This window comes from Musca domestica, unplaced genomic scaffold (assembly GCF_030504385.1).
Source record: "Musca domestica strain aabys unplaced genomic scaffold, Musca_domestica.polishedcontigs.V.1.1 11, whole genome shotgun sequence".
Lineage (NCBI taxonomy): Eukaryota > Metazoa > Arthropoda > Insecta > Diptera > Muscidae > Musca > Musca domestica.
The window spans coordinates 2,363,636-2,381,282 of record NW_026712133.1 but is presented as its reverse complement, the minus strand read 5'-3'; the positions used below and the strand labels follow the sequence as shown (position 1 = coordinate 2,381,282).

Genomic DNA, 17,647 nt, shown 5'->3' with positions numbered 1-17,647 from the left:
TTGATAGACTTAGTGCAGCTAACTTAAGATCCAGGTAAAAATGTGCGTTTTTGAGAAGAGAAGCCGATTTTTGGCCATATCATTAATTCCGAGGGCATAAGGCCTAATAAAAATCACCCTAGCCTAATAAAATCAATGCGATTTTAGAGTGTTCCATTCCAAAAAAAAAAACTGAAAAAGGAAAAAGTTGTTTTTTGGATTAACCGGTTTCTATCAGAAATTTATTAAAGATTTTTCGAAAATAACAAAACCTTTAACACATTGTTTAAAAAAGGGAAACAAAATCAATTCGTCCAATAGGAATATATAAATGCTGTCGACACTATAAAACTTCTCATAACTAATGATCCCATATTAGACAACCGATGCGTCAAATGTAGCCCTTGGAGCCGTATGACAAGCGAGACAGATATGGTGACCTCTTGGCTTAAAAAGATTATAAACGAGTGTGAGTTATGTAACCATTGTAAAAACTTCCCTTTAAAGTCACACGCCTCCTACGAAAAGGAGAGAGATTTGTAGTCGATAGGAATCACTACCTGACATGTATTGACGTCTTTTCCAAAATTGCTACAGCAAAATTCCTAAATTTAATCCTCAAATAGTTAAGAAACCCCAATCGATACAAATTATGCCAATGCAGAAAATACAAGGAAACGTCTTAACAAAATTGAAAATCCTTTTTTAACCTGTGAGACTGATTGAATCAGAGGATGATAACGAACATTTCGTAGTCAAATTTAAGAATCGGCATGTCCGAAAGTAAAACCATTTTAAAATAATGTGTTTATGTAGAGTAATGGGGGAAAAGAAACAATAAGAAAAATAAAACAATTAGGATTAGTTTCTTTTCTTGCAAAATTTGCTGGTTTATTGAATTGCTTTTGATGTGTTTTTTCAACAATAAGGTTCCCTCTTTTCATATGGATTGTTGGCGACAGTGGCCGTGATGGGTTTCGCTTCAAAGACTAAAGACAAGTGAACGCAGATGTTCTAGGTTATCGCAGAGGATCCCATGTCTGTCTACTAATACAACTACAACTACTTCCAATGAGAGCATGTGTAACAAGGTGAGGTTACCGACAACAACCAATGCCCAGCGACGATCCGCTCACTACGGTCTCCGCCAGGGGAGTATAGAGGAGATACCTGTGCGCCAATCAGCATCCGTGATTGATCGAGCAAGGGAAGTTGAGGGGCAAAGTATCTAACTTATACAGGATGAAAAAACTAATTGTTTCTAATTATAATATTATTGAACTAATTTTGTTGATATTCACATTTTATTACTATCATTCTCCATGTATTGTAAACCTATACTTAATACTATAAATCAAAAACTAAAAAAAAAAACAGTATTGTAGGAAAAAGATAAATTTTAATTTCCATCATATTAGAATACATATTAATGTCTATATTTTACCTTTTGAAATATGCCTGTGTAATATGTTTTTAGAATAATCTATATATATAAATCAATTGTTGTTCGTTAGTAATGGAATCAGTTGAGAACGGATGGTCCTATTTGCATAATTTTTTTGTACAAACGTTCGTCATACCCCGAGTTAGGTTTTTAAAGAAAAAATATTGGCCCCGCCCACTATTTCGATTTATCTAAAATCGTTATATTTGCCAAAATAATGAAGATATCGGTTTGAAAATTATTACACGAGATACTGTTGACTTCCCACCCAACCCTAAATATTTATTTGGGGGCTAAGGAACTAACCACACCTACTTATTAATCTAAATATATCAAAATGTATAAAAGAAAGTTGTGTTAGTTACTACGCTTATAACTCAAGAACCGCGTATCTGATTTTAACGATACAGACAAATTTGAAATTGTCTCTTGGCAGAAAAGGATAAAATCCAAAACCATCGCGTAAAAATTCGAAATTTTAATATTTTCATTTTGTTTTTTGAAATGTACAATATTAATGTTTTAGCATGATTTTTTCAATTTTGACTTGCTATTTTCGAATGTACATTTGTAGTGTTTTTTTAATACTAATATCTTTTAATACTAATATCTTTAATACCAATATCTTTTTGGGGAGTATAAAGCGACAACGGACAAGAATGTTATTTGTAGATTTTATGTATTTTTTGGGTAAATGGAATTATACGAATAATATCATTTCAGAAGATAATAAGCTATGAACAAAAAATTCAATATTTTAATTACTTTTTTAAAATCACTAAAAAATCACGATCTCATTGCAAAAATTCTAAAATCGGGGAAAACTGAAAAAATGTTAATGGAATCGAATTTTAAAATAATAGTACATTCTATTGACAAACTTCGTAAGGACCTCTAAACATTTGCTGTAAAAAATCAGCGAATAAGTTGAATTTTTTTTTTTAATTTGCTTCTCTTTTTTTGCCAATTTTATATAATGTAAGATTTTTTTTTAATTTAGCTTATCATATTGAATTCAATCGTTTTTTTTTGTGAACAAAATAAAGAATTACTTTCACCATATAAAAGAAAGTATGTCAGTTACTACGCTTATAACTCAAGAACGGTTTGACGGATTTTAAGAGTTCATACAATTTCGGATGGTACGCAATACGATTTTAAATGGCGATCTTTCATGCTTAAATTGACATTTAGCTTTCAATTCCAGGACCTACATCGTGCTTCAGCTGGAAAATGCGAACACATATGAACAAACAAAAATGACAAAAAAATTAATTCTATTCTTACGGTAAAAGAGTAATTATCTTTTAACTATTCTGAAATCATTCTGCCCACAATTAGAAGGTGGACAAATCTAAATACCACGCAGCACGGTATTCTAAACTTTGGAAACACAAATTCCAAATTACAGCTCAGTTGAATGGAAAATATTGCTAAGCTCTTTACAATACCAAAAATTGAGCAGAGTTTTCACATGGGGCTATTATAGATGTTCCATATAATACAGGTTGTTGAAACTCAAAGTAAAGCCTATAGCTGAAAAATAAGATCAGGCTATTCAAAATATCTTAATCCAACGGTAGATGAACATCTATTATAATTTTTGCCATGAATATTTATTTCTTTTTAGAAATAACTATGGAATCATTACTTATAATAAAAATTGTGTCACTTACATAACTCAGCTCTGTGACTTATTATGCTTTAAAAAATATACGTTAAAGACTAAAAGTACGGGCCGGCAACGCGGACCGGGTCAGCTAGTTATATATAATTTTATTTTTACAACGAGAGCCGATTTAACTATAAGTTGACAAAATTTACTTTTAGACCAAATTCCGTCACACCTTCCACATTTCACTGAAATTTCGGATTTCTATATAATTTGACAAATTTATATTCTGGTCTAATCCCGCCATACATTCCAAATTTCATTGGAATCGGACATACATACCATATGTGTAAGCCATGCCCAAACCTCAACCGATTTCAATATAATTTGGCAAATTTATTTTCCGATCAAATCCCGTCGCACATTCTAAATTTCATTTGAATAGAACCATAATATCGTATTTGGTATATCAAACAAACGAAATCTGTCGAAAATTTATATGGGAGCTATATCCAAATCTGAACCGATTTCAATATAATTTGGCAAATTTATTTTTTTACTAAATTTATTCACTCATGCCGAATTTCACTGGAATCGGACATACATATCGCGTTGGGTGAATCAAATAACCAAAATCGGCCGAAAATATATATGTGAGCTATATCCAAATCTGAACCGACTTCAATATAATTTGACAAATTTATTGTTGTATCAAATTCCGTCACGCATTTCAAATTTCATTGGAATCGAGCATACATGTCGTGCTTGGTGCATCAAATAAACAACATCGGTCGAAAATATGTATGGGAGCTATATCCAAATCTGTACCGATTTCAATATAATTTGACAAATTTATTTTCTGATCAAATCCCGTCACGCATTCCAAACTTTGTTGAAATCGAGCATACATGTCGTGTTGGGTGCATCATATAAATGAAATCGGTCGAAAATATATATGGGAGCTATATACAAATCTGAACCGATAATTTGACGAATTTATTTTCTGATCAAATCCCGTCACGCATTCCAAATTTCGTTGGATATCGCGTTGGGTGCATCAAATAAGCAAAATCGACCGAAAATATATATGGGAGCTATATCCAAATCTGTACCGATTTCAATATAATTTGGCAAATTTATTTTTGTACTAAATTTAGTCACTCATGCCGAATTTCATTGGAATAGGGCATACATATCGCATTGATAAATCACAGATCTGACTTATGTAAGCGGCACAATGTTTATTATATGTAATGACTCCATAGTAATTTATAAATAGAACTAAATATTCATGGCAGAAATTAGCTTAGCAACATTTTCCATTCAAATTAGCTGTAATTTGGAATTCGTAATTCCAATGTTTAGCGTGCTGCGTTGTATTTAGTTTTTTCCACCCCATAATTGAGGGCAGAATGATTTCAGAAAAGTTAATGATAATTACTTTTTTACACCCATTACCGCAAGGTGGGAATTATTATTTTTATTTTATTTATTATTTTTTTTGTCATTAAAGCAGGGCTAGGCAGAGAGCCTCAAAATTTTTTTGTGATTGTATGTGTTTTGAAATAACAAAATATTACAAGTGTATTTTTGCCTCTCTTTACAGAGTGAGAAATAATTTGTTATCTTTAAATTTTCAATTTAAAATTTTCTATTTTCAAAACAACTTTATTGGTAAAAATTTATATTTTGATCGGAAAATTCGGAGATATATTTGCACAATTATTTCGATTATGATTCATTTTAAAATAAAAAAAAAAAAAAAAAAAAAATATATATATATATATATATATATATATATATATATATATATATATATATATATATATATATAAAAGTTGACATTTTCAGAAAATTTATATAATTGTGATGTTATTTGTGTTTAATAATTTCGGACATAACATACTAACCATCTAAGTTGACCCTTTGAAAAGTAATCCCGATTACCACACACTGACATAGGTAAATAGTCGTAGAATTTTATGCTGATCAAAACATCATATCCTGCGTTCGGTCCTAAAATAATATTTCTATGAATTACAAACAGAATGACAAACATCAGATCCTGTTCTTGACTAAGAACGTACATATCATTTCAGAGAAATCAAGGGATATGAAAATGTCCACTAATTTGGAAGGACAATACATTTATCTAACAATATTAAAAAAATTTCTATTCCTAACATGTGAATTCGAATGCAAATTTTGTCAAATAGAATTCGATCAAAGAATATAATTCTTAAAAGTTATAATTTTTACAATTTCGGAAATATTTATTTTAAATATGTTGTAAGATATATTTCTGCTCCAATATTTCTTAAGGTGTATTCATAGAAATATCCGATAGCACCTTCCTCATCGACTGCTCGAACAAAACTAAATATTCTCCCAAAACCAATTTGACAGAAAATTCAAAACAACCCAACATACCAAAAATACAATACAGCTTGAGAATAATATTATGAAAATAGTTTATCGTAAGAATTCTTCAACAATGCTAGAGAAAAACTTTTTTGCACAAACTTTTCTCAAATCTGTCCTTTGTTGACAAATTTGTTTTAATTTTTTTTTTTTTTTTTTGTGAAAATTGTCGACAAAAAAATATTTTCTTTGGTTAAAATCAAAATCACGCGAATTTAAGACCCATTTCTGGACGAAATTCTAAGGTAATGATGAATAATAAATCTGGGAATCTGTAGTGTATATTATTTCAATCTCATTCCAGAATAGAGGCGTCAAAAAGTTGCAAGAATTCAAGAGAAGTGAAGAATTAGTGGAGGAGATGCGGAAGCTCAAATAAGGGGAAAGAATGCAACAGGAGGCAGCGACAGCTAGGATGGCGATCAATGAATGAAATGTGTAAAATAATTAGAAAAATTAAAAAATAAATATTTTATACCATTGAAAAAATAAGCTTGATATAATATTACTTTCGTAAGCTTATTCTGCAATTACAAGAATAAGCTTATGAATAAGGGTTCCCTTTCGATTATTCTATAATTGTTAAACAATCATTTCTCAATACATTCTCAAGATTTTCTCAAGCTTAAGGCTTATGTTTGAAAGCTTATTAAAATATTATTCTCAAGTCAATTCCCAACATACCAAAAACATAATACAGCTTGAGAATAATATTATGAAAATAGTTTATCGTAAGAATTCTTCAACAATGCTAGAGAAAAACTTTTTTGCACAAACTTTTCTCAAATCTGTCCTTTGTTGACAAATTTGTTTTAATTTTTTTTCTGAAAATTGTTGACAAAAAAATATTTTCTTTGGTTAAAATCAAAATCACGCGAATTTAAGACCCATTTCTGGACGAAATTCTAAGGTAATGATGAATAATAAATCTGGGAATCTATAGTGTATATTATTTCAATCTCATTTCAGAATAGAGGCGTCAAAAAGTTGCAAGAATTCAAGAGAAGTGAAGAATTAGTGGAGGAGATGCGGAAGGCAGCGACAGCTAGGATGGCGATCAATGAATGAAATGTGTAAAATAATTAAAAAAAATAAAAAATAAATATTTTATACCATTGAAAATATATTACTTTCGTAAGCTTATTCTGCAATTACAAGAATAAGCTTATGAGTAAGGGTTCCCTTTCGATTTTTCTATAATTGTTAAACAAGCATTTCTCAATACATTCTCAAGATTTTCTCAAGCTTAAGGCTTATGTGTGAAAGCTTATTAAAATATTATTCTCAAGTCAATTTGGTATGCTAGGTTTGGTATGTTGGGAATTTATTTTTTACAATTGTGTTGGTGAACACACAGATATCCCAAGTGATACTCTTTGCCCTTTTAGTTTTATTCGAGCAGTCGATGAAGAAGGTGCTGTCGGATATTTTAATGAATACAGCGTAAGAAATATTGGAGCATATATATATATATATATATATATATATATATATATATATATATATATATATCTATATATATATATATATATATATATATATATATATATATATATATATATATATATATATATATATATATATATATATATATATATATATATATATATATATATATATATCTATATATTTTAAACAAATATTTGCGAAATTGTAAAAATTACGACTGTTAAGATTTATTTTTTTGATTAATTTCTGTTTGACAGAATCTGTATAGGGATTCACATTTTAGGAGTAGGAGTTCATTTCATATTGACCGAAAAATTAATTTTCCTTCTAAATTAGTAGACATTTTAGTATCCCCTGATTTCTATGAAATGGCATGTACAGTCTTAGTCAATTTTAGGAAAAATAGCAAGATGTGATGTTTATCATTCTGTTTGTAATTCACAGAAATAATCTTTTAGGACCCAACACAGGATATAAGTTTTTGATCAGAGTAAAATTCTACGACTATTTGCGTATGTCTGTATATCAGCCTGTAGTAATCGGTATTACTTTTTAAAGGGTCAATTTGGATGGTTAGCATGTTATGTCCGAAATTATTAAACAATTATTTAAAATTTCTGAAAATATTTTTGGATGACATTTATATCATCTTCTTTTTTTAATAATTGTGTAAATATAGCTCCAAATTTCTGCCAACGAATTCCGATTACAAATTGACGTTAAAAACAAAGCAAACTTAAACAACAAATTATAAAAATTGGAGAGAACATTTATAACTGAAAACTTACGGATAATAAATTATTTCTCACTGTGTAAAGAGAGGCAAAAAACACTTGCAATATTTTGTTATTTCAAAACACATACAAAAAAAATTTTGAGGCTCTCTTCCTAGCCCTGCATTAAAGCCACAAAATCCATATTTTCATCATAGTATAATTCAATTACAATCAAACAAATGTTCGGTTCCGTGCTATTTTCTAATATTTGTATTTTTTTCATGTTTCTGCCACAATTTCCGACTGACATTTCAAGATCAAGATGGACCCAATTCCGAAAATTTAAAATTTTATGAGAAGAGAGTTTCTACCCCCTTAGAAACAAATAAGGACCAAATAAATGAATAAAAATGGGCAAGACCCCGAAAATACCTTGAATCATATGATGGTTATTCCAAAAAGTGATCCTTTTTTGCAAGGATGGTTTCTTCTCAAATTACCAACATTGGGCGAAATTAATATGAAAAATATGGTTAAAATGTAAAATATGCTTGAAATCGGGTTGTACTCTTAAATGGGAGTTATGACCCATATGATGACTTGCAAAAGATATTTAGGAAGAATTTCTGCAAGGATATAAATTTTTTTCTTACTAAATGTCCAATTTTCTCTACAATTTTTGCAGCCTTTATATTCGGATGTTCTGATTGCAGTCCCTATGAATTTTGCATTTTGAGTTCTCATTGGACGGATTATTGTCATATGAAAGAAGTAGATCTAAGTTTTAAAATTAGCTCCATCACGTTTTGTCGGTAATTTTTGTTTGTTTAAATGTGTTCGCATCTTCCAGCTGAAGCACGATTTAGGTCCTGGAGTTGAAAACTAGATGCCAATTTTAGACATAAAGGATCCCCATTTAACATCGTACTGCGCACTAATTTTATATTTAATGTTATTCATTCAAGCAATAAAAAATGTACACTTTAATATAGTATGTCAAGTTAAAAAAAAAAGATTACGCCAAAAATATTTTTTAATTCGCATTTTCATTGGCATATTTTCATGCGATTTTTTTGTTTTCTCTCTCTTTTATATGGTGAAAATATTTCTTTATTTTGAATCCTCTTCTGAAATGATATTCGTGTAGTTCCACTTGCTCTACGCTGGAAATGAAGCGAGGAACCTCATTTTGTAACCATTTTTGGGCGCTGAGTCCTGTTGGAATGTCCAAGGTCTGCGGCCAAAATCTTTGCGTGCCCAAGGCTTTCCGATAATATTCGGCATTTATTCTGATGCCAGGGTCGATTAATACGAGCGGAAAGCGACCATCGGCTGTTATGGCGGCCCACACCATCACCATGGCCAGCGCTTGAGTTCTGGTGGCCAACCGAAGGTGCATATTTTCAGCTGACCTTTTTTGCAAATAAACAAGATTATTTTGTTTGTTTACAAACTGCTGGACGGTGATTTTTTTTCATCGAAGAAAACCAAATCCGGCAGTTCACTAGATTTGGCCAAGCGAAGCATCTCTTTAGCTCTCTACCCCGAGCTTATTTTTTTTGCCGAATGGAATATTGCGATATGTTCTGCGCAGGAGCCATTTTTCGGCCACTGCTTTTCGATCAAGTCGCTTCTTTACTTTTGGAACTATTGATTTTTATATATCTATACATAAAAATCAATTGTTGTTCATTGGTAATGGAAAAAATATGCAAATCGGTCCAGCCGTTCTCTACTGATTCCATTACCAACGAACAACAATTGATTTTTATATATCTATATATATAAAGAAAAAATATTGAACACGCCTACATTTACGCCCACTATTCTGATTCATCTAAAATCCTTATATTTGCCAAATAATAAAGATATCGGCTTGAAAATTATTATATGAGATACTGTTGACCTTCCATCCAGTCCTAAGTATTTATTTGGGCGCTGGGGAACTGGCCACGTCTACTTTTTAGTCTATATATATGGATATGGATAATTTTTTTTTTAATATTAGTTCTACCCCGAGTTAGGTTTTTTTATTCAAAGAAAAAGTGACCACTCCCAATTTTACGCCCTTTTTTAATTTACCTAAAATCCTATTATTTTCCAAAATCATGAAGATATCTGTTCCACAGTTAGTATATGACGTAATCTTGACTCTCCCTCCAACCTTAGGTATATATTTGGGGTCAGATTAACTGACCACACCTACTTCTTTAAATCTGTATGTAAAAATTTAAAAAAGTATAGTAACACATTAGTTAAGAACGGCTGGCCGATTTGACTCAAATTTTCTTTTGGTTATTTGTATATTTGGTTGGCAAACCAAAATTTTCAATTTTGACTAAAAATACTTTTTTAAATTGAGGCTATGCCTAATGGGGAACCAAAAGTAGCCAGATATTTCCGGTATTGATTTCACAATACCAAAAAGTCAAGTTACAGATAATTCGGTAGAAATTGTAACACAAACATGCAAAAGGACGAATTTTTTGTGGTATTATTATACCTAAACGGAACAGATATATTCTAACTTTCTAGGAATATTGTAGTTCAAAGATTAAACTAAATATTTCGCCTTTATTGCGATTTCAACGAACGCCCGCAAACACAGACAGATATAGTTTAATCGACTGGTAAAAACTAAGTACCTTATAACATGATCTTCTAAAAGTTACGAATTCTAAAATTACTTTTAACTTGGAAAATATTGCTAAGACCTTTATAATACTGATAATTGAGAATTGAAAATTTAATTAAATACGATGATATAACGAATATAAAGAGGTACTGGGGAATACAAAATAAATCATAAAGTGGACTTTTGTTGTAATTTTCTGACAAATGATTTATAACTTCAAAAATGATTTGAACCCTTCAAAATACATAAAATTTAAAGCCCATTTGGTGAAATGAGAACAAATATATAACTTTTGTGCTTAGACTGAAAGACGCATATTAAATTTGGTGACCTCTATCGTAATTGCAAATGGTGAATGAAGAGGCTCACGGGCATAATTTAATCAACAAAGATTTCAAACTTTTTAACATACTTTATGGGGTCCCTAACTTTTATAAATCGATGAAACTTTATTTTTGATAGTTAAATTAAAGTCATATTGCCAGAATTTCAATTTAGGAATTACTATCGATTCTGAAGTCCAAAACTGCAAGAAATTGACTAGATATGGAAATAATCCATCAAATGAGAACTTAAAATGCAAGATTCATTGGGACTGCAATCAGTGAAATACCAAATATGAAGAGCACTGTTATAAGCGGACTATACAAAATAGTGGAGCAAATAGAAAATTTAGAAAGAGGATTCATATCCTCGGAAAATGTAACGTGTAACATGTAACGTTATACGGTGACTGTGCGCTATCGTCAGTAATTACACTGCGGATTATTACACTTGGAAAATTGTTTGGTAAGTAGATAAAAATCCCTTAAAGGGGTTTCGGGTCAAACGTCTTTAGGGTCCATTTTATATAGCTTAACCAAACACAAAGGGCCTCAAATGTTTTGCTCTATACTTCACAAAAGTTACAATAGAGTTTTAAATTTGATACAGTCCAGGGTGTCATGAAAAATCAGTTGTACAAAATATGTTTCAGGTCGGTCTAAATTGATGTAGTCCCTCAAATGATGTAGCCCCTTTCAAGTTCCTCAAATGTTGGTAATTTGAGATTTTAGGAAGAACAACACATTCTTTCAAATAATTATAAGAATAGGACCATGCTTTGGTATAACCCTTATATGAAGGCATCCGATGATTTCCGCTATTTCCAGCGACTTGGTCCCATTTTTCAATTGATTTTACCCTTATTTGGCATCTTATCTTCTAAGGGGGTAGAATACCTCTTCGCTGAAATTTTTTGATTATATAATCGAATCGATTTGGCTTAAAATGTGTTTTTAGGCTAATTTGGGGGTAGAGGGCTATTAAAAAAAAAACAGTTAATTTTAATACATATGATCTATTTTTTTAGGTTTTAAACTCTCAAATTAAAACTTCTGGCTGAAAATAATTATGTTTTAAAAACTATGCATTAAAGACTAAAACTACGGACCGGCAAAGCGGACCAGGCCAGCTAGTACTTATTAAAATTTTTTACATACAAATTTAGGTTTTTAAAGAAAAAAATATGGACCACGCCTACATTTACGCCCACTATTTCGATTAAACTAAAATTCTTATATTTGCCAAATAATGAAGATATTGGCTTTATAGTTATTACACGACTTTCCCTCCAATCCTTAGTATTTATTTGGAGGCTGAGGAACTTACTACCCCTACTTTTAATCTATACTTAAACCAATTGTTGTTCGTTGGTAATTTAATTAGTTGAGACCGGCTGGAACTATTTGGATACTTAAATGTTCGACCCACCTCGATTTAGTTTTTCATGCAAAGAAAAAGTAACCGCGTTCAATTTTGCACCCATATTTTCGATTTACCTAAAATTCTAATATTTTCCAAACTCATGAAGATATCTGTTCGACAGTTAGTATACGACGTAATCTTGACTCTCCCCGCAAACAACCACCTCCATCAACTCTAGGTAACTGTCAGAGGAACTGGCCACACCTACTTCTTTAAATTTATATGTAAAAAAATTGAAGAAGTATAGTAACACATCAGTTGAGAACGGCTGGGCCGATTTGACTCAAATTTTCTTTTGGTTGCCATACCCAAATTTTCAATTTTGATTAGATATAGAAATAATCCATCCAATGAGAACTCAAAATGCAATATTCATTGGGACTTGAATAAGTGAAATACCGAATATGAAGAGCAAGTATAATATGCGAACTATAAAAAATTGTGGAGTGAATTGAAAATATCGTAAGAAAATACTCGAAAAATTCTTCCAAACCCTTAAAAGTAACCTTAAATCATAGGTAACGTTATACGGGCAATATTCGCTATCGTCAGTAATTACATAGCGCCGCAGACAATCTTGGGGTTAGGAAATTTTTCGGTCGGTAAATAAAAATCCCAAAAGAGGGGTTCCCGGATCTAACTTTTTTAGTGTCCATTTTGTTTAGCTACATCATACACAAAGGTTCCGATAAAGTTTTAAATTTGATACAGTCCTGGGGGTTACATGAGGAATCATTTGTACAAAATATGTATCAGGTTGGCCCCTATATATATATATATATATATATATATATATATATATATATATATATATGTACCTGATACATATTTTTAGTGTCCATTTTGTTTAGCTAAATCATACATAAAGGTTACGATAAAGTTTTAAATTTGATACAGTCCTGGGGGTTACATGAGGAATCATTTGTACAAAATATGTATCAGGTTGGCCTATATATATATATATATATATATATATATATATATATATATATATATATATATATATATATATATATATATATATATATATAAATAAATAAATAAATATATATATATATATATATATATATATATATATATATATATATATATATATATATATATATATTAAACCTAAATAATATAGCAAATATATTGAAAAGTATCCATTAACTCTATATATATACTAGCTGGACCAGTCCTAGTATTATATTACTAAATATAGATTCATATTTTTACTTTTATATACACTATTCTTTCATTCTAGGAATATCTTCGGACTCATCGCAGGGTGAGAGTGATGTAGAAAGCGGGGATGACAAAAGCACCAATGAGTTACAAAATTTCAACTCGACTGTTGTGGATCAGGAATTGAACTTAGAAATTTTTAAAAGTCTGGAGGAAAGGAAGAGCTATCTTCTTTCAAAAATTAGACCATATGCTTCCCTGACCGATATTAACAACCATGCAACTCAACATATCAAAACTTATATTGACTACAACAACGCTCAACTTATTGCACAATATCTGGGGACCAAAAGGCCTTTTAGTCAGTCTTTTGATGGTTACTTAAAGAAAATTATACTAGTTGTGAAGTAAATACTTATGTCTACATTTTTGTTATACTAATAACTTAATTTTGCATATTCCAGCGAGCCCTCAATAGCTGTAAGAACTAGAGCAATGAAGTGTTTGGCTAATATTGTAGAAGTGGATCCCTTCGTTTTGAAAAGAAAAGACATGCAAGTGGGAGTAAACCAAAAGTTCTTGGATGCCGCTATTTCCGTGCGAGAAGCAGCTGTTGACTTAATTGGAAAATTTGTTCTAAGCAATGAAGAACTAATTGATCAGTATTACGACATGTTGTCTACAAGAATTTTGGTACATATTAATGGTCATAGATTTTATCGTGTTACGAAATATATGTGTTTTTAAATTTTAGGACACTGGTGTGTCGGTGAGAAAACGCGTTATTAAAATTTTGCGTGATATATGCATAGAATATCCAGATTTTAAAAAAATACCTGAGATATGCGTCAAGATGATAAGACGTGTTAATGACGAAGAAGGCATTCAAAAACTCGTTACTGAAGTTTTTATGAAAATGTGGTTTACGCCATGTAATAAAGGAGATAAGGTAATACATAACTTATTATTTACACAAAGATTTTTGGGACCAGGATTGACATTGTGTATTTTGCCAATAGGCAGGTTAAGTTCCGTATTTTGATGATTTTAGCGACATTATAGCGTAACGTTTGGCCTTTAACAATGTTGAATATATGATTTGATTTTTTTACACAGTTCTCATAGCGGCCAGCACGTGCTTGTCGATTAGGTGTAGCTCGTCCGAATGTGTGCAAATTCTTACTAATTGACTATGACTATTACAAAGAATTTCACATGTTGTCATAGAAAAGCGTAGTATATTTGATCTGTTTTCATGGCTTAAAATTGGTTAACGGGAGAATATGTACATTCCCGAGTCCTTCCCAACCAAGTTATGAATGAATTCTTAATGTAGTCGTCATAATCCTATTATAACATTGATTTCCTTTGTTTACCTCAGGTTATATATTTACTATTTATTCCATATTTTTACAAAGAAATCTCTTAATGATTATCTTAAATACTACAGATTAATTTAAATGTTTATTTTATTCAAATGTGGAATTTCATTGTTTTTTTCTATTATGATATGGAATTTTGTGTAGAAATGTTTCAGAATTCCATTTGGAATTGAAAATTCTTATTGAAAAAACCGAAAAAATCGAGAAAGTTTGCATATTTTGTATACATGTGGTTATATAGTTGCCATACCCAAATTATCAATTTTGATTAGATATGGAAATAATCAATCCAATGAGAACTCAAAATGCAAAATTCCTCAATACGTTATAACCATAACAACGTTGTAAGGTGCAATTTTCATTAATTCCATATATTCTACTATGTCATATATTTTACCTCGGACTCCGTTGCAATTAAATTGTACAACCCGGAGTTGGAACAGCAACATGTGTAAGACGCTGCGGTATAGGTTATTATTCGGGAGGCCATAGTTCGATACTCCGACGAAGAATCAGAGGAGAACGACGAAGACGTGGACTCGCTGGGCTGATAAGGTTTCTGTAGTCCGTCGCAATAAAATCCCTTTCGCTGTCTTAATATGGAACTATTTCTTTAGTGCGCTCTTTCTCTGCATCCATTACATCGCACCGAAACCGAATAGAAACAAGGTCCAGAGTTTTGTTCGATCCTGGCACGAACTAGAGCAATCCGGATCAGGCATTTCGGGATATGCTGCTCCCAAAGCAGAAAAATAAACAAACACGAACGTGTATATAAGGCCATCTGGCCAGTAATTTCGTGCAGAAGAACAAGCTTCCTTTTATCATTTTGTATGTCTGAACTAAGAGTCGTGGCAGGCATACTGAAGAGCCACAGCAGTATCAGGTATCTGGCATGAAGATGAAAACGCAGAGCTCCTGACTACTGTGGACTATGTCAGTATGAAGAAGTGGTAGAGACAATTAAACATCTGCTATGCAGATATCCCATGTTAGCCAAAAAGAGACGTAGGCTATTTGGCTGGTGAGAGATAGAAACTCTATCGTTCTTCACTGATCCCACCATCAAGTGGTGCATCTCACAACCAATCTCCCACCACAAAGTGGAGCGTATATTAACTTTGTCTTTATGTTTACAACACATGGAAAATATTGGTCGGGGATTACATGAAGTACATACATTCGTGATCAGTTGACTTAACGATGTCCGCCCATTAACAATTTCTAACCAATTCAGCTGTAGGTTAAAATTTGAGTAGTTTAATTGCTCTCGAAAATATTTAACGTGGTACACTTTCTTCATAGAGCCACCCCCTTCATATAACGGTACGGTATACTTTAACTTCTTTCAAAAATATTTAACGTAGTTCACTTTCTTGATAGACCCCCTCCTCCATTTAACGGTACCTTCTTCTTAAATTTGAATTTTCCGCTTCTCAACTTATTATTTGACTTCTGTCACAGAATATAGCCCACATATAATGGAACTTCAACATTTTAGGGATTTTTAAGATAGCCGAATTGACCAAAACTTAAGCTTTCACGTGGTGGAGAGGGAATGAAATGTTCAGTACAGTCAAACTCATCATTCAAAGTTCATTTATTTGTTATTTATTGCTTTTAACTAACTGTGATTTATTAACAAGTTTAGACAACATTCGTGAATGTAATTATAGTTTTCGCCAGCGAACTAAACCAAACGAAACGAATAACGTACTGCTCACACGAAGTCACAAACATTAAAAATTCTTTCAATCGTTTTCGTCTTAGAATTTTACGCTGATCAAGAATATATATACTTTGTTGGGTCTGACGTGAGTACTTCGAGGAGTTACAAACGGAATGACAAAGTTAATATACCCTCCATGGTATGGTGGATTAATATACCCTCCATAGTAAGTAACAATGCTTGTCGTTACATGTAATTTTCGTCCTAAGCCGTTGAACGTCATCGACGTTGGTAGAGCAAAAACATGCTGTCGAATATTATAATGGGCAGTGGTTAGTCTTCGAAGTCATTATAACTCCCAATGTTTCTTTTACAAACCCAAAAAAATTTTGAAATGGTATAGTTAGGCCATTAAGTCACAAAGTAACTGAAGGTTCAAAGCAGTCTATTGTTTTGTTTATATTTTATTGAAAAAATAGTGACCTCATTAACAAACGATTTGCATGTTTTTTGTACAAACGTTCGTCATACCCCGAGTTAGGTTTTTAAAGAAAAAAAATATTGACCACGCCTACTTTTACGCCCACAATTTCCATTTTACTAAAATTCTTATATTTGCCAAATAATGAAGGTATCGGTTTTAAAATTATTACACGACATTCTGTAGACTTTCACTCCAATCCTAAGTATTTATTTGGGGGCTGAGGAACTGACCACGCCTACTTTTTAATCTATATATAAACCAAATTTTGTTCGTTGGTAATTGAATCACTTGAGACCGGCTGGAACTATTTGTATTTTTTTTAATTGTTCGTCTACCCCGATTTAGGTTTTTATGCAGAGAAAAAGTGACCACGCCCAATTTTGCGCCTATTTTTTTGATTTATCTAAAATACTAATATTTGTTAAAATCATGAAGACATCTGTTCCACAGTTAGTATACGACGTAATCTTGACTCTCCCCCTCCAACCCTAGGTATCTGTTTGGGGTCAGAGGAACTGGCCACACCTACGTCTTTAAATTTATAAATAATTTGAAAAAGTATAGTAACACATCAGTCGATCTGACTCTTTTGGTTATTTGTAATTGCATTGGAAACGTTGTCATGAAAGAAATTTTTGAGAAAAATCGCAGAACTAAAAAAATTGACTGATCTATTATGATATGGAATTTTGTGTAGAATTGTTTCAGAATGCCTTTTGGAATTGAAAATTCTTATTGAAAAAAAAAAAACCGAAAAAATCGAGACAGTTTGCATATTTTCTGTACATGCTGTTATATGGTTGCCATATCAACATTTTCAATTTTGATTAGGTATGGAAATAATCCATCCAATGAGAACTCAAAATACGAAATTCATTGGGACTTCAATCAGTGAAATACCGAATATAAAGAGGCACTGTAATATGCGGACTATACAAAATAG

At 31.5% G+C, this 17,647-nt stretch overlaps 1 protein-coding gene and 1 long non-coding RNA gene across 5 annotated transcripts in view; both read left to right on the top strand.

The window, feature by feature from the left end:
- The window catches only part of LOC101901484 (nipped-B protein), a 436,426-nt gene that overhangs the window by 226,447 nt on the left and 192,332 nt on the right, over positions 1-17,647 (top strand). For all 4 annotated transcript variants that reach the window (XM_059129842.1, XM_059129838.1, XM_059129846.1 and 1 more), the window contains exons 11-13: positions 13,249-13,576; positions 13,634-13,862; positions 13,924-14,118. In XM_059129842.1, the coding sequence (XP_058985825.1) occupies positions 13,249-13,576; positions 13,634-13,862; positions 13,924-14,118 (752 nt within the window). The remainder of the gene's footprint in view (positions 1-13,248; positions 13,577-13,633; positions 13,863-13,923; positions 14,119-17,647) is intronic.
- Positions 4,904-6,869, top strand: LOC131806013 (uncharacterized). The gene is made up of 3 exons (XR_009343926.1): positions 4,904-5,701; positions 5,761-6,366; positions 6,426-6,869. It is a non-coding gene; the product is annotated as an uncharacterized LOC131806013 (long non-coding RNA).